At 33.7% G+C, this 21731-nt stretch overlaps 1 protein-coding gene across 1 annotated transcript in view; it reads left to right on the forward strand.

Moving 5' to 3' along the window:
* LOC127858943 (galactosylceramide sulfotransferase-like) overlaps positions 1–20560 on the forward strand; it is a 33656-nt gene extending 13096 nt beyond the window's left edge. The window contains exon 3 of the mRNA XM_052396312.1: positions 17446–20560. Coding sequence (XP_052252272.1) covers positions 17446–18856 — 1411 coding nt within the window. The 3' untranslated portion in view covers positions 18857–20560. The remainder of the gene's footprint in view (positions 1–17445) is intronic.
* The last annotated feature ends 1171 nt before the right edge of the window (positions 20561–21731 follow it).

Genomic DNA, 21731 nt, shown 5'->3' on the forward strand with positions numbered 1-21731 from the left:
GTGGTGGCCAATGTTAAAGTTTTCGGATGGACGGAGAGGCGCCATATATTTGACATTTGACCTTAAAGGATGACATTGACCTTCACCTTTCACCACTCAAAATGTACAGCCCCATGGGATGCACATGTATGCCAAATATCAAGTTGCTATGTTGAATATTGAAAAATTTATGGCCATTAAAGTTTTCGGACAAACTGACACACTGACTGACTGACGGACAGTTCAACTGCTATATGCCACCCTACCGGGGGCATAAAGATAATAATTCACCTTTCACCACTCAAAATGTGCAGCCCATGAGATGCACATGTATGCCAAATATCAAGTTGCTATGTTCAATATTGAAAAATTTATGTCCATTAAAGATTTCGGACAGACTGACACACTGACTGACTGACGGACATTTCAACTGCTATATATGCCACCCTACCGGGGGCATACAAATAATTTGGGTACGAAAGAAAATTTGGGTACGAAAAAAAATGGGAAAAAAATAATTTGGGTACGAAAAAAAAATTGTTAAGAAAAAAAAATTGGTTACAAAAAAAAATTTGGAACTTAAAAACATCGGGTAAGAAAAAACATTGAGTACAAAAATTATGGGTACGGAAAAAGTAGTACCCGTGGGGAACTTGGCCCACAATCGCACATTCTCGGCTCTTCCCGTCAAACTTCGGATAAGTACCTCGAAGTCAATAGCATGAATAGACATTTCAGAAGCGGTAATGAGGTCCTACCTACGCGCGTAAAAATGTTAACGAAATATGTAAACCGAGCGGTAGCCTGTCAGGAATGTTTGAAATAACGAAGAAAATCGTGTACTGATGTTAGTTAATTGAAGAAATGAACAGAAAATATGTTAAATAAGCAACGGCGATATTTTTCTCAGCCACATAATTGTTAATAGTTTGATATCACAAAATAAAAGTGAAAGTAGAACTGTCAAAAATGACAACCTGTCGACGTGTTGTTTTTGCTGGCAAGAGAGGGCGATTACACTCAATGTGTTCACATTTTTACCATAGGCTTTGCCAATGACCGTTATAGTATGGGTGGCTGTGTTATTATTTATTGCTATCATGTAACTGCATGATTGTGTATATGTTTACAATACACAAAGCATAAATAATGATATAAATTACTGATTGAGCTTATAATAATCTGATAACTATAGCCAGGTCAACTAAGGACTTAAAATACAATTTTTTGTCCTGATTTCATGAAGACTTTAGCTATTTATGCACATAGAGTATTAAGATATGGGGTGATCCACAAATAAAAAGTATTTTTGATCTGTGTTGTGCAGGCTCTTTTTCCATGACTGTGAAAGTTAAATTTTCATATGAAAAGGATGTCATTTTTTTTCATTCAACCATTCCATATAATGAACTGTTCTGCATATGATTTGCCATTTTGATAGGTGTTTATTAGGCGTTCTACAGGAGATGACCAGGGTGCCAGAGAAAAGAGATATACATTTGAGATCAGGTCAGGGCTCCATATAAAAGTGGTTAAATGGTATACATTTTATATATGGCCAGTGCTGAAGAGAAAATGGGTATATATTTCCGAAAATTTTACCATTTAAAAATGTTTAGATACCGCTTGACTAAGGCTCTTAATTCATCTAGCATTAACATTTGTACTATATCTTTTTAACACTAAAAAATAATATTTAAAGTACAAATTTAATCTACCAATGTGTACAGATACTACTTAACATATATTTGACTGTATTGAATGTAGGAACTAGTTAAAATATCAATTAGAAAAAAAGATCAGGGGGTGAAATATTCATTGCCTGAAGCTCTGACCCTGGACCTATGTCTATATATCTGATTAAAAAGTTAAACAATACATTGATACAACAGAGGGAAAATCATCCTCTCTAAAAAAAATGATACATAATTATGTTTAATATTTATGGATCTGTATCTGGATCTGGAGAGGTACACACCTTAAGGTATGCGTTCTGTGGGAGAGAGATGGGAGTGACTTACATTTTGGATTTAATTTAATTCACTGAAATTCATCACTGAAGTTAAAGTATGATCTTATTTGATATAGATGTACAAGCTTGTATCACGCAACATATATTAAATAATAATCAGTATAAATTACTGTCATGATTTCAGTATCTTTTAAATGATTTCACTCAAGTTTATCATTCGTAGACATTAATTTTGTAAATATTATCAATAAAAGTATACTAGATGCAAACATATTTGAAATAATACACTTTGATATACTGTATAATAATGTATCTACACATCCGAGCAGTCCATCAAACCATTGCAACCGAGCCACCTGGTGTGCCAATGCACCAAAAGAAAAGTCAAATGCCTTCTAACTTAATGCATTTTACTTTTTATAGCATCTACATTAGTTACAGGTACATGTTTACATGTGTATGTGTTTGAAAAAATGTACAATCTTTAATCACATCATCTGACCATGCATGTCCTAGATTTCAAAATCAAGGCCCTGGTCTGACACATCGATCACCATAAACGTTAAACTGTTACCAGACTTCTGAAATTAATTTTTATTGAACTATGTAAGGAAATCTAAATCAGACACTGCTTGGTCTTGTTTTAAAACAGTCATATATCAGTTGTGACCTCTCGGAAATGACCAATTTTTGCTTACTTGTCACAACCTTAAAACTTTCCACACTTCAATAATAGCAAATCTGGATTTAGGTGATCTTCAATGGTACATTTACACTTTAGCTCTGTCACAAGAGTGCTGGTAAAGACAAGTCACATTTTTAAATCTAGGCCATGTTAAACTCAAAGTGTCAAAGACAAATGAAAGATGTGTTCATAAATTATTGCCCCATTGTTTACTACTGCTGTGAGTTTTTATATAATATAACTGATGATCATCATGTGAGAGAAACTTCACATTTTCTTAGTATATCAGGTTTAGCAGCCTTTTAGATAACAAAGTTGGCTAGTTTTCAACGTCGATTCTGGGGATCAAACTCGCAGCGCAACCTCCTGCAATCAAAGTCGACACTCTACCACTAGGCATTTAGGTAGATTCTGAAATGTTTCGATCCCTCGAGAGCAACCAAACCAAAAATTAACTCAAATATTGCCGACTCAGTTTTATTGAGTCTGTTCATGAGAGATAATGGAAGGTGCAACATCTCTCACGCCCCCTAGCATCGCCTTAAGCAGTATTCAATTCTCAACACGAAAGTGCTGGAGTCATTGATCCCGAGGGACCAGAAAAAATACTTGATTAATGTTTGAAATAAAATCATTTGATTAATGACAATTCTATTATTTGAGCCAGGTCACAGGAAAAGGACAGTCTAATCAGTATTCAATTAAACTATTTGTTATTGTCAGAAAACCGCTTTTTAGCAAACAGCTTTCAAGCGACTGATCTGGATCCAAACTGGCTACCAAAGTACTAAAATAAAAAGAAGAAAGAATACAAACCAGTTATTTGAGTAAAGAGTTTGTTATCAATGTTAAATTTCAGGACAGCTTGGTGATCTGCAAATCCCATATGATATGTTGATATCGGGTATTATAGTCAATCAATAATCGCAAAATTCTAAAATAGAATTTATAAAGCAAAATGTGACTTAAATTGATAACTAAAAATACCAGTATGCCAGTTTTGCCGTGTCCAGCTGTCAAGTCTTCAAGATCCAGAAAGTCCTTCATTCACATCGAATATCCTTCGAATTCCATCCATTTACCTTGATTTACCATGATTTACTTGATTTGTTCGGGCCGTAATATTAGACAAAGTCTATCGTGGCCCCTCTTCTTTAAAATGTTTGTACGCGACAAAGAGTGCGCTACACAGTTGTTTTATTTTTTTTCGTATTCCAGTTCTCTTTGTTCAAATACGATTTGAACACATTCAGGGATATTGCAGAGACGGTTTATTCTGAAAGGTCATTCCACATGTTCACTGTTCTAGCTCCAAATGAATTTAGCTTTACATTATGATGGCACTTTTTTTGATGAATTTTAGGTGATGACCTCTCAAATACCTTTGAGCCAAGTTAAATATATTGCTCCATTTTAGGTCGTCCTATCCGTAAATAGACTTATACATTGTTATCATATCACTCCTATCTCTTCGGTACTCCAGAGTTGGAAGACCAAGGAATTTTAGTCTTTCTTCATATGGGAGGGTAGAAAATGTACGAACAAGTCGTGTAACTCTCCTATGAACATCCTCAATCTTCTGAATTTCTTTTTTAAGATATGGCGACCACACATTTGATCCATATTCAAGAATAGGCCTAACTAATGATTTATAGAGAGGAAGCAACATTTCCGTCTCCATGAATTCGAAAGATCTGTGAATAAATCCTAGTACTCTCTGTACCTTAGAAGTAATGCGCGCTACAAAATATAAATTTTCATTGAAAGTCACTCCAAGGGCCTTCTCAGATTATGCCGAGTCCAGGTGTATGAAATTTCCATCTTTATCGGGAATTGAATACCTATGCCTTTCATTAGTAAATCCTATATGCATGACTTTGCATTTTTTGGCATTGAACGAAAGTTTCCATTTCGAACTCCAGTAACACAGGTTGTCCAGATCGTGTTGCAATTCATCGCATTGTGTAGTGGTTTTAATATTTGAGTAAATCTTTGTATCATCCGCAAAAATTTTGACTATTCCATTGACAACATCTGGCAGGAGATTTATAAAGCAAAGAAAAAGTACAGGACCCAGAACGCTTCCTTGTGGAACTCCGCTTATGACTTAAGACCAGTTGGACGTTGCGGGTCCTATCCTTACACATTGAGTTCATGCTGTCAGAAAATTCTCAATCCAATTCAGGGTATCACCTTGCACATCCAGACAATTTAGTTTAAATAGGAGCCCGTCATTTGCCACGCTGTCAAAGGCTTTGCTGAAATCTAGATAAATAACATCTATAGGGGATCCTTTATCAACACTTTCAGCCCATCTGTCGAAAATTTCCAGTAATTGTATATTACATGAACGTTTCGGACGAAAACCATAGTGATTGTCCGAAAGTAGGTTCATATTTAACAAGTATGACATTTATTAATCCCGGATAAATTTTTTTCACAGAGTTTACACACAACAAATGTTAAGCTCACAGGTCTATAATTCGATGGTTCCTTCTTATTACCAGATTTAAATATTGGTGCTACTGTAGCCTTCTTCCAATCACCTGGTAATTTTGCTTTTATTAGGAATTCCCTAAATATCATGTGCAGAGGTATCAAAATGTGTCCTTGTGTTTCAAATAAAAACTTTGGGTGAAGACCATCTGGACCATGTGATTTATCAGGTTTCAAGGTTTTCAACACTTTTTGAACATCAATAATGGATATCTCAGAATCACTCATAGAAAAAAGTATGTCGTTGGGCAATTCCTCATAAAGTGCTTCACTTCTTACAAACACACTACTAAAAAACGAATTCATGACTTCTGCTTTCTCAAAATCTGACTTTGCTTCCGAACCGTCTGTTTTTTTTAGGATACTTATACTGTCTCTCGTTTTTCTCTTAGAATTTACGTACTTCCAGAAGGATTTGTTGTTTAATTTTATTTCCTTGGCGATTTTCCTTTCATAGTCTCTTTTAGCGTCCTTAACAGTGGATGAACACTCATTTCTGGATAAGGCGTAGACTGCATAGTTCTCCCTGTTTCTCGAATATTTGTACCGATTCCACGCTTTACTTTTCTTTAAAAATGCTTCTTTGCACTTTTTTCAACCATACAGGGTTTCTTTTGTGTTTATGATTCTGTTTTCTCTAAAGTACATATTTATTGACAAGATCAGTAAGCGAGATCTTAAAAAATACCACATTTCATTCTATATCCTTATCTTTCATATTGCCCCAGTCTATTTGAGTTAATTCTCTGTTGATAGCATCATAATCCCCTTTCTATAACTGATAACAATCCGAAACTTCCTCTCCCGTGTAGTAAAGGGCTAATTGAATTCAAAACAGAATGATCACTTAAACCAATGGGTGGATGAATACTTAAAGAATCCTGGTCAATCATGGTCTCTTTGTTTGTGAAAACAAGAATCAAACAACTTGGAGTTTGTCCCTCTCGATTTCTAGTGAAAGTCTTGATATGTTGATGTAAATAATTATCCAAACAGCAATCCAAGAATCTCGTTCCAGAGGCATTGATTGCGTAATTACTGTTGCAGTTTTCACAGTCTATATCCTTGTAATTGAAATCACACAATAACATGTAATGACTGTAGTTAATTGTTGTCATTAGCAGAGATTAAGTGAATAAATAACTCATATATCCTAAATGACAGTTTCTAGATAGCCAAACAAGCCGATTTATGCTGTAAGAAAGTTTTTTCAACATTCTCTCATGGGCGCGGCCTTTGTTGTATGTGGAGGCACGAACGACAACTCTGCTGTCAGAGAATGTTAGCAATTAAAATCAGCGAGATATGCCGATTAGAAAAATCGAGTTATCTCAATCGGACTGGCTCGGTCTTTTACATAGGCCGTCATTGTGAAGAATTTTTTCATGGTATGATAACTTAGACGAGCTGCTTTGCAGCATCGTAAAAAAGATCGTCTGGACAAATAAAGGAGAAAGCTTCTTGCAAACTCTCTAGAAGTCACATTTGTTCTCCAGTCTTATTGGAACTTGGTCAGAACATTTGTTGCTTATGATGTCTCGGCTGTGATCAAAAATGGGTCCGGTACGTTGAAAAACATGACTGCCAGAGGGCGGGGCAGTTTTGCTTATCTGGCTATAGCGAACCTTGTTAGCACTACTTTGGTCATTTCTTTGTCCAATCTACGAAGGACTTGGTTAGACCAATTCCCCCAATGAAACAAATTGTCGGCCTAGTTCGAGACTGATCACGTGATGTAACAAACTGGGTTACAAGGTCAGATTCAAAAAAATGTGTAAACACTCTAGAAGTCACATTTATATTCCACGGATTCAGAAACTTGGTCAGAACATTTGTTGTAATGATGTCCTCACCTAAGTTCAAAAATCGTTCCGGTCCGTTGAAAAATATTACCTCAATAGTCGGGTCAATTGACCTTTTATGGCTATATCGAAACATGGTTTTACATTCTATAAGTTACATGTTTAGTCCAATCTTCATGAAATGTTGTCTGAATAGTTGTTCAAACGATATCTCGGCCTAGCTAAAAAAGGTTCCTGTCCGTTGGAAAAAAAGGCAACTATGATTCGTGGCATTTGTTTTTCAAGGCTACATTAAAATATTGTTAACATGACAGAAAACGCATTTTAGTCCTATTTTTATGAAACGTGGTCATTATGCATGTCCAAATTATGTGTGAGGTAAAACAATTAGATCTATATTGCAATTGCAAAGAAAAAGCTTGTTTACACTCTACAAGTCACATTTAGGTCACACTAGGGACTTCTCATGTAATGACTCGAAATCGAGATCTTGTTAAGTTGCATAATTGCGGTATGATCCGCGTCATGTAAAACAAGAAATATCTTTAAAAAAGATATACGGCGTTGATTGTGGTAGGAGTTTGTGAAAAGGTAAAGAGTTCAATGAATGAGATCAAAGATAGCGAATGTCTTTCTGTGCAGTTCTTATCTGCATCACACGCAGTACGGGATGTTACGTAGAGTTTTCGAGGCTTATGTTACATTATTACATATTGCTGGTCATAAACCTCTATATACAAAACAGAAAACGAAAACCAAAAGAAGAATGGAAGTGAAATTAAAACATATGAGTCAACCGGCCACACGCGAAGTATCCGTACATATTTAAAATATTTATACGCGCGTTCTTCGAACAAACCTGTTTTAGTGGTTTGTCGGGCATTGCTATTTCATTCGATTATTAACAATATCAACAATCATCGCGCTCATGCTTAATACATTAGTCAATATGGTGGAATAATTCTTGTTAAATTAATCAAAAATAATATTTATCACTGTATTGTTGAAAACACTTTAAGAATCTATTATTGACATACCATAATTATTTCGCTGAATGTCGTCATTTAACATATTTCTGGTCTAAAGAAAATTCCAGTTCACCTAGTTCACGCGATAGCGTCTATATTATATAACGATTGTTTTACTGGCCGCGAACTGACCCTGATACCTTGCGGGTTGGAATGCGATGCATTAAAGTGAGGCCACGCTTCCACTGCTGGAACGACGGCTTGTTTAAAACTTTATACCTATACATTTTTTTTCTCATTTATTACTGCACTCTTATGAATTCATCATTTAAACAAAGTAGAAATGTACACAAATGAGTGGTTTAACATTTTCATAAAGTACCTAACAACACGCATGCACATATACGCAAAAACATACATAAACATGCACACATAAATAGACAAGAAAAAAAAAACGAAAGTAAATGAACATAATATATATAAAAAAAACATATTAGAATTATGCATTTCTCTTATAATAAGTATACTTCTTTTCTCACCTATGTTCATTAACACAAAACAATCCCGCACACACTCACATCACGCACACTCTTTCACACGCATCATATATTCTATTACCTGTTTATCGGTATGTATTATAGATAAATATAATATACATATGTTCATAAACACACACAATTTCACGTACACTCACATCACGCACACTCTCACACACACATCAAATATGTTTAACAGTATGTATTATGGATAAATAAAGAAACAAAAGTAATTCTTCCATCCTGTGTTTCTGTACTTTATAATTATAAATAAAGTTGATAAAGAACAAAACGAAAAGGAGAACAAATACGACAACGATAGTTTAGTAATTGTATGGGCAATGTCATTTGAAAAAAAAAACTGTATATGAATATTAATTCTTACTTGAAAAATATTGGTTGATGTGGATCCATTTTTGTTTGTGTGTTTCAATTTTGTTTTTAATAAGGGCAATTTCTTCTTCTGTTTGTATCTTTAATTTCAAATAGTTTAAGAATATGTTAAATTTTGGAATGCATTTCTTTATTTTCATATTGAATATGAATACTTTCATCAAAATGATAATAAAATTGAGAACTTTACTGTGTAATTTAATTTCTGTATTTCCAAGGAAAGCAGTTGTTTTATTTATTTCAATGTCAATTTTCACTCGTTTAAGGAACTTTTGCAGTTCTGTCCAAAGAGTTTGGCTATATTTACATTCCCAAAACAAGTGATCGATTGTTTCAATGCTTTCTTGACAAAAATCACACAGACTGCTATTTGTTAGTTTACATTTTGTAAGAAACTTATTTGTTGGAATGATTCTGGATAAGAATTTGAATTGAAAGTTACGTAAGTAAGTATCAATTGTTGACTTAAATGGAAGTGTATATATTGTTCTCCAGTTGAGGTTTTCTTTTAGATTAAGGCATGAATTCCACTTTCTTTCTATACTGTCATCGATTTTACTTTGTGATTGTAACTGTATATTGTAGAGAGTTTTGTTTACCTGCTTAGAGTTTTCTATTATATCAACAAAAGTTTTCTCTGGTATAGTTAATGCATTGATTCCTTGCGTATACAATATTGATTTATATTCATTTGGTATAGCAGAAATTAGTGAGTAGAAGTTTAAAAATTCATGAGAGTCAATGTTGTATAAATATTTTAACTCATCAAATGTATAATAAGTATTTTTTCGATAATTGCACAATTGACCGATAGTTTTTATATTATTGTTATACCAGTTTGTCAAAAAGATAGAATTGTTATTTACTTTTATGCATTTATTGTTCCATATGACATGTTTACATATGGGAGAACTTTTTGAAACATTATATTGGTTCTTAATACTTTGCCAAGATGTAAGTACATCTTTTAAGAATACATTATTTTTACTTACAGTTTGTATTATAGAATCATCGAGATTGCTTTCAAATATAAGACAGTTACCGAATTTCTTTAGTTTTTTTCCAATACAGTTTTCCATTTACTTTTATTATTTTTATCCAGATATCGTTTTACCCAGCTCGCTTTAATGGCATTTAGAAAACAATCAATATCCGTAAGTTTAATGCCGCCATTTTCATAATCTTGTGTAAGACGTTTTCTTTTAATTTTGTCTGGCTTATTGTCCCAAATGAATTTGAATATTGCTGTTTTTAATCCTTCTATTACTTTTGTAGATGGGTTAAGGAGAACAGAGAGAGGGTAAATTAGTTTTGGGAGCGCAAAAGTTTTTATTACTGTGACCTTCCCCATAAGAGTCAGTTTCCTATGTTGCCATTGTTTTAAAACGCATTCAAATTCTTTAATTTTTGTCATTAAATTGTTGTCTATGTTTAATTTATGTTGATTATAAAATGTTATACCTAACGTTTTTGCCCCATCAGATGTCCAAATGAATTTGTTTTCTGTGCTGTATTTGATGTTTGAGTTTTTTAGTGATCCGATTCTCATGACTGTAGATTTTGATGCGTTGAGGTTTAGTCCTGATATTTTTCTGAAATTTTTAAGAGTTTGAACTAATGTTTCGAATGAATTAGGTGAACCATCATTAAAAAAAGTTGCATCATCTGCAAAGAAGGTCTGTTTTATTTCGGCCTAATGTATTTTTATCCCTTTAATATTATTGTTTTTATTTATGTAATTTGACAGTAATTCTAGACATATAATAAAGAGCGACGAAGACAGAGGACAACCTTGACGAACACCTTTTTCTATTTTAAAATTTCTAGAAAGATGGCCATTGTTAATAATGACACTACTTATATCATTATAAAATACCTTGATCCACTGAATTATATGTGGCCCGAAATTTAGATAATTTAGACATTTTATTATAAAGAGATGGTTCAAACTGTCGAATGCTTTCTCAAAGTCTGCAAAAAATAGAAGTCCAGGCTTATTATGATTCTCTAGATATTCAATAACATCGAAAATTAACCTAACGTTTTCGCCAATATATCTGTTTTTCATGAAACCTGTTTGATCAAAACTTATTATAAGTGGTAGAACCTTTTTTATACGATTTGCAATTGCTTTAGTTGCGACTTTGTAATCTATGTTCAACAAACTTATAGGTCGCCAATTTGCAATATAATCAAGGTCTTTATCTGATTTAGGAATAAGAGTTATAATACCTTGTTTCTGTAATGCAGTAAGTTCACCATTTTCAAAAGAGTAGTTTATTGATTTAATGTAGTGTTCTTTCAAGGTAGACCAAAATATTTTATAGGACTCAACGGTCAGTCCGTCAGAGCCTGGACTTTTATTGTTAACCATTTCTAATAATGCGCACCCACACTCATAGTCAGTTAATTTTCCTTCACATTGAAATTTATGTTCTTCACTGAGTTTTGTTATTGGCAACTGAAAGAAATCAGAATTGTCGTCTCGTTCATTTGTTTTTTTATAAAGTGATTCATAATATGCTGCTTCTGCTTCGAGTATTTTATCTTTTTCTTTTAATATTTGTTCATTAACAATTAATTTATGAATCGTTTTTTTCTCAGCCTTTCTTTTTTCTAGGTTGGCAAAATATTTTGTATTTTTTTCATTTCCTTCTATATGCATAGCTTTCGATCTTAAAATATGTCCATTAACCTTTTTTTCATAAAGTTGTTCTAATTCTTCTTTTTTAGTTTTGATGTTTTCTATTATTTTATCAGTCAAATCTGAGGAGTTATTTTTCATTAAATTCTCTTCTAAATGTTTAATTTCTGAAATTAATTTTTCTTCGTTCTTTTTCGTTGCTTTATTTTTTGATGAACAATAGCATATTGTTTCGTTGCGAATATTACTTTTTATAAGCTCCCACATTGTATTTGGGTTGCAATTTTCGTTTAAGGATGTTATGTCATCTATACATTTTTTTATTCTATTTTGATATTCAGTGTCTAAAAGGATTGAATTGTTTATCTTGAAATAACCAGAACCCTTTCCTAATAATAAGTTGTCTACACTCAATTGTACAAGAGAATGATCTGTTTTATACGCAGGTTTAATATTACATTTTGATATTATGTTACACAGGTTTTTAGATATCAAGAAAAAGTCAAGTCTACAAAAAATGCGTGATTTGCAATTAGAGTGCCAAGTGAACTGTTTTTTTCCTGGGTGCTATATTCTCCAGATGTCACATAGATCATAAGTGTCAATCAAGTTGTTTAAATATTTCCTGCATTGTAAATGTGTTCTTAAAATGCCATTCTTTTTGTCCAGTTCTGCATCTAAGACAGTATTGAAGTCCCCGCCTATGATACAGTTTTTATCGCTGTTCGCAAACAAGAATTCGTTTAATTTTTTTAAAATGTATAAATCATCTTTATTTTGCCCGTAAATATTTATAAGTGTGATTGTTATGTTTTGGATTTTGATATCTGCAGTAATTAATCGTCCGATTATTATTTCATTGAAATTGATAGTTCTATATCACTATTTGGGTGTAGAAATATTCCTACACCTTCGCTGTTGGTTTTGCTGCCACTATAGACAAATCGACCAGGCCAGTCATGCTTCCATAGCTCAATATTTTGTTTTGTTAAATGTGTCTCTTGTAACATAAAAATAACGTAATTTAGACCTCGAAGCCATTCAAATACTTGGTTTCTTTTCTCTTTATTTCCTAAACCTCTTACATTTAATGTTATTATTGCCGTTTCCATTTGCTCCTAAAAAAGCCCATTTCAGTTAATAGTTTCATTTGTTCTTGAGTCGTTATTTACTGCAATGCTATGCAGAATCTTAAAAAGGTAGGTTATGTCATATATATGTTTGTATAGTGCTATTTAAGTTGTATTTGAAAACAATGCATGGTTTCATTTTTTATGTTGTTTGAAATTTGTAGTTTTTTGTCTAGGGCCAAAAGAAGGCGAAATTAAGACAAAAATCTACTAGGTAATGCATCAACAAGAATGTTCGATGTTTGAATACAGTTTTCCTCCTTCGACCTGTTTTTTATATTTAAATAAACCAAAATTGGAGCTCATGAAAGAAGAAGGTTTTGTATCGATTTTTTACGCAGTGTTTTAAGTGTATTTTATATTTTCCCTAGTTAAGTTTTTGTTTCGTTTCGTTAATCAGTACATGATGTTATTTAAGATTTGAAGAACATTAGTAATATAAACTTTCTGTATCGAGAATAATAAAAAAAAAACAAGAAAAAAAACACGACAATACACCGACTTTCTATTTGTTGAAAATCAAACAGTGTTCATTGTAGTATGTTAAAGATATTTGATTTTGATAATGTTTAAAAAATATAGTTCAATTTGATTAGTGATTGATTTACACTAAAACACAATCACTATTAATATTTATCAATGAAGATTTTGATATGGTATGATTTGAAATAAAAATTTATATAAAGGTGCAAACAAAATAATACAATAGCGTGCACTTACTTTGCATATAAATACATTTATATAAGCATTGTTTTTGAAATGCCTAAAGTACATGTACCTGTTTCGCAAGTGAAACAAAAGCATACAAAAGATATTCACTTATTTTGCATATAAAGCACTAAAGAGTAATCAAAACGATCATATATACATATAGTGTTATTTTAATTAGTACTGTTGTATGAATGAATAATTTTTATATATTTATATTGTCGTCAATGCAAAGACATAAATAAGTATTTTGTTCTGGTTTGAAAGTATCCAAATTAACACACAATATTAACACGTATTTAACTGCAATTGCAAAAGGACATAAATGCACATAAACATGTTTCATGTTTTCCTTATGGACTCATAAAGTATCCAAATTAACGCATAATATAAACATGTATTTATCTATAAATCTAAATATAAAGCACTAAAGAGTAATCAAAAGGATCATATATACATATAGTGTTATTTTAATTAGTACTGTTGTATGAATGAATAATTTTTATATATTTATATTGTCGTCAATGCAAAGACATAAATAAGTATTTTGTTCTGGTTTTAAAGTATCCAAATTAACACACAATATTAACACGTATTTAACTGCAATTGCAAAAGGACATAAATGCACATAAACATGTTTCATGTTTTCCTTATGGACTCATAAAGTATCCAAATTAACGCATAATATAAACATGTATTTATCTATAAATCTAAAAGGACCTATAAACATGTTCAGGTTTCCCTTATGGACTCATTCATACAACAAGTATTACTACTTTTATTATACTATTATAACATAATTTTTAACTATATTATACAAACATAGTTTTTCGCTAATATATACATACATCTATACATGTGTCATTTAACTTATCTAACTATATGCCTATTTTATTAATATACATATGCATTAAAAAAAGACACAAAAAAGCTGTTAACATGCACATAAACATGTTTCAGGTTTTCCTGATTTTTTCATAAAGTTCCTAAATTAACACATATTATGAACATGTATTTAACTACATCTATAAAAGGACGTATATGCAAATAAACATGTTTCAGGTTTTCCTTATGAACTCACACATACAGCAAGTGTTACTACTTTTATAACACTATTATAATATAATTTTAATTATATTATACAAAAGTAATTGTTAACAAATGTATACATACATCTATACTATACAAAAGTAATTGTTAACAAATGTATACATACATCTATATATATGTCATGTAATTTATCTTAATATATGCATATTCTATTAAAGGAATAGCTATTTTGATACCCAAATATATCCACTTATACAAGGACAATCATATATATACATATACACATATACATATATACACACATATACATACACATACCTATACATACACATATACACATACATGCACATATACACATACATACATATACATATATACACATAACATACATATACATATAAATATATATATACAAATGTATGCATGTACGCATACATACATACATACATACTATGTTTTGTTGTAGTCATAAGTTTTAAAAGTAGTTTCCCTTCTTAGACAAGTTGATTCAGATGTAAGTAAAGGCAAACTTTCAATTTGATTGTACTACATGTATAAAGATAGACACGCATCTGTGCAATAGTGTCTATAATTTACATGTCTTTAACATTTGCCCTTACTTATACTTTAATTGTACTACATGCATAAAGATAGACACGCATCTGTGCAATAGTGTCTATAATTTACACGTCTTTAACATTTGCCCTTAATTATACATTTATACATAGTGTTTAATTTTGTAGCTATATTTCTTGAGTCATGTACAAGGGATACATTAAAAGTGGTTGCCTGAACAAACATTCCATATTCATTGGTTGAGTGTCCTATATACCTATGATACATATGATAGCAATCAACGAACACAAGCACGGGGGAATCATGGTTATGTGTTTATGTTAATTCGGTGATCAGAAACGAGAGGAACATATTGTCATATGTTTATGTTAAATTTGGCAATCAAGAAACACGGGGGTATCATGATTAACTGTTCTTTTGAAAGTGTGCAATAAAGAAGAGGTGATCTACTGAACGTTAAAAAACCTGTTGATAAGTTTAGGCCAGTCCATTCCTATCCACTGTTTGTAGTCTTCGTAAGCTATTGGTCGAATATCGCCTTTTGTTGTTTTGTGAAATAACTTGCCATCCCAGGACCAGACAGCTTCATTTTCAGGCAGTGCCTTTTTAATTGTCATCAACACCTTCTGGTTTATGTTCGTGAGGTCTTCATTTATAAAGATGTTTGTGCCCTTAAACAGTTTTATATTGGACATCACAAAATTGCGTTTCTGTCTGGCGACGAACTTGACGATGATAGGTCGTGTGTATCCTTCTTTGAGCTTACCAAGCCTGTGTGATATGTCAATATCACTCAATTGCAGATTCAGCCCTTCTATTTTCTGATTTAAGTGCTCAATAACTTTCTGAGCTGTAGTCTCCGCCGTTTCGCTTGATGCTGCCACGTTGTTGTTTTGTGTTGAATTAGGACTTTCTGGAATCCCAAATATGCGGACATTGTTCCTACGGCTATATTGTTCCATAGAGTTTATTTGGCCCGAATGAAAATCAACGTATTCTTGTATGTTAACTGAATTTTGTTTGTCTTGGTCTCGATTGGTTGTAATTTGTTTCTCTAGTCTATCAACCTTCTCCTTAAGTTCGTCGTTTTCCTTTTCTTTCTCAAACAGTTTTCCTTCGAGGACTTCAATTTTGTGTTCAATTGACTTTAAAAACTCATCCTTAGTCTGATTTATAATTTCAACAATCATTTGCTTGAAACTTTTGTCCTGTCCTGAAAAAAGGTTTTCAAGTTTTTTATTTATATTTGCAAGTTCTTGCTTTATATCAGCCATTGCTTCTTCAGATGTCTGACCACTTTTAATTATTTCGCTAATTGTCTCCTGTTTTGGGTTTGCTTTACCTTTCTTCTTTTTTTGTTTTACCGTGCCTTTACTTGTATTTGTTAAACTTGTATCTAGTTCACTGCTACTCGAGTCACTGTGTTTTCTCTTTGAAGCATCAGACATTGCATTGTAACATCAAAAACTTTTTTGACGACTATACTTCTATTTGAACGTTGTTGAATTCCAAAGGCTAGGCATGTTTTCCTCGTGCATAGTGTAATAAGTGACAAACCAACATGGCTGCCTGTTAGCCTTCTACCTCTGAAGATTCGATTAGATAAAGAGTCGATTAAATCATTCTGTCTAGGGAGAGCGAAAAGAAAAGAATTTTTTAATGTTACCGCTTATTCGATATTCCGATTTATCCAATTTTTAACACCGAATTGTATTTTTTTACACATTAAATCCAACAATATTTCCCCGGAGAAAAACACATGCCCTCACTCACTCACTCGACCATGCATTTATACTTATACATGTTAAATATTCAATTTCGAAAACAATTTAAAGTGGTTTGGCCAAAACGAATATCAGGATAGGGAAAAACGATACTTTTTATGAACTAAATATACTAGTTCACAGACAGTAATATGAAAGTAATAACCAAATATGAGAACAAAGCCTTTAAGTAAAAACGCTCTAGCGCTGGCAAGCCTCTGAAAATAAAAGGTGCACGCACAAACTGTTTTGATGTCGAGTGTTTAGTGTAAAACTGTTCTATCTATCAAGCCTTTTCATTAGAGATAAAATTGTTTCATGCTGAACACGCAGTAAAACAGTGTTACAAAGACGCGCTCATGTTTCCAATGTTCTGGTGGTATGCTCAAATCAGCCAACGGACTAAATGAAGTGAATTCATTCGTGTCTAGCCGCGGGAAATTTTATTTGAATTTTATTGGACAAAGGTCAGGTAAGGTGAAAAGCTGGCTTATACAGCTACGCCGAAAAATGGTATTTTAACATTATGGCCAGCGTAGCTCATGGTCAGCCGAGCATCCGCGCAGTATGGTTATGAGCTACTCTGTCCGCTATTGAGATCACAAAACTGTGTGTTACTTTATAATGACGACGTAGCTTCTGACCAGACTGCGCTGACTGGTCTGGCCACTGGCAACATAATTATGACATAAGATTTTCTTTGCTAGACGCGTCGTTCATCAATGTCTATCATATCATTCCAGGGTATGTGTTGTGCTCGTTTTGTTGGGACTCCTGTTGGTACACAGCTATCGCCGGAAGATCGTCCTGGTGGAATGGACGCCGGAATACTCTCAACCAAGAAGTGGACGCCATGTCGCTCTCGGAAACGGTAGTGCCTTCGACATATTACTAACAAATGCATTTGATTTGATTTTTAATGCAACTCGTCTCTACGTCGATCTGGAGAACAAAACTCACGAAGAACATGAAGCCAAAATAAATGTTACATTTGAAACCCGTCAAGAAAAGACTCGAATATTGACAAAGAATGTATCTCAGGAAGTAGTATCCAAACTTGGCGGGTTAAAAAATGAGACAAGCAGCCAATGTACTAAACAGATAAATGTCAGTTTTCTGAAGGTCCATAAAGCTGGTAGCACCACTGTGATGAACATATTTCTACGATTCGCAATCAGTCATAACTTGAACTTAGTTCTTCCACGCAATTCTCGAGGTTATGGATTTAATTACCTAGGTTATGGGAAAACCGTTTCTAGTGACCGAATCGTTCCGTTACCACCAAACGAACATTACAACATTTTGTGCAATCATGTAGTTTATAACAAAGGAAAATTCCGAGAGATTTTACCACCGAATACGTCATATATCGGGATTATTCGCGAGCCGGTGAGCCATTTTATTTCTGCGGCCACATACTATGGTTTCTATAAAAGCCTGTCTATAAATAAAACACAAGGACATGTGATGGGAGATTTCTTGCGCGACCCATCGGCGCATGCCATAAGCACTTCATTTGTTCGAAACCGGATGTCGTTCGACTTCGGAATACCTGAATCGGAATTCGAAAACGAGACGTTCATAGGGAACTATATCAAAGAACTTGACAAGGACTACGCCCTAGTTCTTATCATGGAGCGTTTCCCAGAATCCTTGGTTCTTATGCGGAGAAAGCTGTGTTGGAGCACAAAGGACATACTGTATGTTCCGCTTAATGCGCTCCGACGCAAACCGGACTTTGAGCTCACAGACGAGGATCTTCACCGACTCCGGGACTGGAACAGCGCGGATTTCTTACTATATGACTATTTTAGTATTAAATTTGACCAATTAGTAAAACAGGAAGGAGATGATTTACAAGAGGAAGTCAAGAGCTTTCTGGAAATCAACAAGACAGTCGCTGAGTTTTGTAATGGGAAATCCAGTGAGTTCAATGATAGCGCGTCATTTCCGGCCTCGAAGTGGAGCGCTGGGTTCAATGTCACCTTAGAGGAATGTGACCTGATGACTGAAGACGAGCTTCCGTTGCTCAGCAACCTGATCAACGAGGCGTGGGAGAAGTACCAAAAGTCGCAGCCCTCGTCGCCTATATCTACATCACATGTATTGTCATCTATAGCAATGCAGACTACAACGGCGCCGTCAACCAAATGAATTATGAACACCAATTCAGCGTTGGAAATAGAAATTATCAGTGCCATAACTATGCAGTGTCTTTTACAGTTGATGCAAAAGCAAAAACAAATAAACGTTATATGTACATGGTATAGACGGTATATTCTAATTAATGCAAATTACTTCTTATTTGAAAGGATGTTAAGAACGGACGAATAGAAACAAATGTATTAACTTTCGATTATGCCATATTCTGGTCGTGAAAACCGATGTGAAATAATGTGTTGTTGTTTTTTTTATCTTGTGGGCACATTCTGTAGGTCAGGTTTTCATTATTGAAATGATAAAACTGTGATTTAGAACATGTACTTACTAGTCATTCAACTTATGCACGAAACGCTAAGTAGCGTATGATTAATGTTTATGTTATGCAATACTCTATTTTATTATATTTTAATTCTTTCTTTGATATCATGTTTTGTCTTCACCTATGATTATGTTTGGCGTTATCTGGCATTTAAGGTGCGTGTTTGTTGTTTTACACAGAAGCGGGTTTTTTTTTGGTATGCGCTGTATTGATTTTTTATGTACTTAAAATCGTTTTATTTTTGCTGCTCTGAGCTCAATGTCGTTTCAGTGAGTTATTGTGATCGCATTTTGTTCGTCATTGGGTCTCCCCTGTCCGTCGTATGTTCTACATAGCCATGGTCTCTTATTTCCGCCGAAATCTTCATGAAACTTGGTTAAACAACATGCCCCTATGCTATTTAGGCTTTATTCTTTACTGGATCATGTGAATTAAAAAAAAAACTTCCGGTAGTTTACTCGTTTGGTTTATACGTATGGCCCAACAGTCATTGAACTTGGTAAGAATATTTGTTACATTTTTCGACCGAATTCGAAACTTGGTCATGCATGGCTCAAAGCCTTCTCACACTTTATACACTTCAATGCAGATCCTACCAGTATCATAAACTCAGGCTAGCGGCTAAAGGCCCTCGTGTTGAATATTAGGGCCATTTTGAATGATTTATGATCCTCGTGCTGCAACGAATGGCCAAACATGTTGTCTACGGATTTTTCATGTATTACTTTTGTTGAGCTAACAGTGTGTATTTTTCAACGTTTCCATGTACGAAATGTGATGTCAGGTTATGATTTAATAATGCAGAGTGTATTTTATGATAAGGACATCAGTACTTGTACCATCGATTTTAGGTATTCGGTGCACGCGTAAGTAATTGCGAAACTTACATTAAAATGGTATCTACAAAAGCAAACAGACCCTTAAATTATAAAAATTATAAGTGTTTGCACCGCCTTTAATTAAACCTATTATAATGTATAATAAAACAACAACCACTATGCAAAGCCCGTGGAATTAATCTTGTTATCGCATCTCTATTTTTTTATTCATATTAAGTGTTTTTATTTCTGTCCATGATAATATTTCGGTTAATATAAATAAAGAATTTGAGAAATCTGTGTAAATATTTGACCGTTTGTGTATCGACTAACGGTGTACTTGATAACTTGTGACTTAATATGATGATTCCTTGAAATGTGGATTAATTTTATAGCGGAGTTAATACAGTGTATGATTTATTGCTTGAGTCGTAAACACGCGCGCTTGTGTTATGTCTTACATTGGGGCGAGTTCATGTGTGAATACCAGAATTGATATTTTTTTCCATAAAAGTTGTATGGGTTTTATTTTATATGCAAGTGCAATTATACACATGTTTGATGGTGCAATTTAAACTTATTTTTACAATAAAGTAAATATATTCATTTTTTCTGTGTTGTCTATGACAGGCTTCATATTAAAAATCTGAAGTAAATTCATATTAAAGCTATGAAATAATTTCAAGCCTGTTCCGAAGCTTGCTAACCACCACTTTTACGCATCGGAACTCAGAGCTCTTTGATTACTAGTTTTTCAATTTTTTTAAAAACCGTGTAAAAACTCTATGTGCCACATGTATGACTCAATGTTGGTGATTCTTGGTTAGAATATTTATCTTGAATATATCAAGCCGGCTAACCACTAAGGCACCTAGGTAAGTCTTCACCAATTGCTGTCTTTTGAACTAAGGTGAGTGCTAAATGGCGATATGGGCGCTCTTGTTCGCATTTCCACAATTACCAACCCTTACCGGTAAATATTAAATACATGTATACATTAAGTCATGAGTATGTTGATGCACATTCTGTACAGGATAAGCCAATAAAAACTCGTGCGATATTGCGAATCCATACTTGGTAATTTTTCTACGCCCGATTAAAAAAAAATGTCGTGCGGGTGGGTGGTGTCCGGTAGAAAGATGTTCGCTCGTAACCTCGAACTGTTAGAATCGGATCAGTATGAAATTAAGTGACAATCTTGTTAGAATCGGGTCAGTACGAAATTAAGTGACAAGGTTTGAGTATTTGATACCTCGGCAATGTTCGATAACCAGCTAGCCGCTTGAATCAATTACGAATTAGGGTCCTTAAATTATTGAAAAAATGGCGAAATTAATCAGCTCTATGACACTAACAGTTTGTGTAGGATCACAACGAAATTGTATGATCAAGTTTATGTAGGTCACAGTTTATAGTTATTTCGATCATTATACAAACATGTATTATACATGTATACCCGTTTTATTTATACGTGAAGGAACCCCGATGGCTGTCCGGTAAGCGCAGTGGTTGGTACATGCGCTTCTCACTTAGGCGACCCGGGTTGAATCTACGTTACCGGAAGCATTTAAGTTTAGATGCTGTTCGCCATAACGGACAGGTGGGGTTTTCTTCGCGAACTCTGGCTGCTCCCCCCCCATCCCCCCCGCCCAAAAAAAATATGCATAAGCCCACTCCAAAATTAAAATAGCTTTCAGTAAAAAATCAAATGGCTGGAAATGTCAGCTAT

Source organism: Dreissena polymorpha, chromosome 14, assembly GCF_020536995.1.
Source record: "Dreissena polymorpha isolate Duluth1 chromosome 14, UMN_Dpol_1.0, whole genome shotgun sequence".
NCBI lineage: Eukaryota > Metazoa > Mollusca > Bivalvia > Myida > Dreissenidae > Dreissena > Dreissena polymorpha.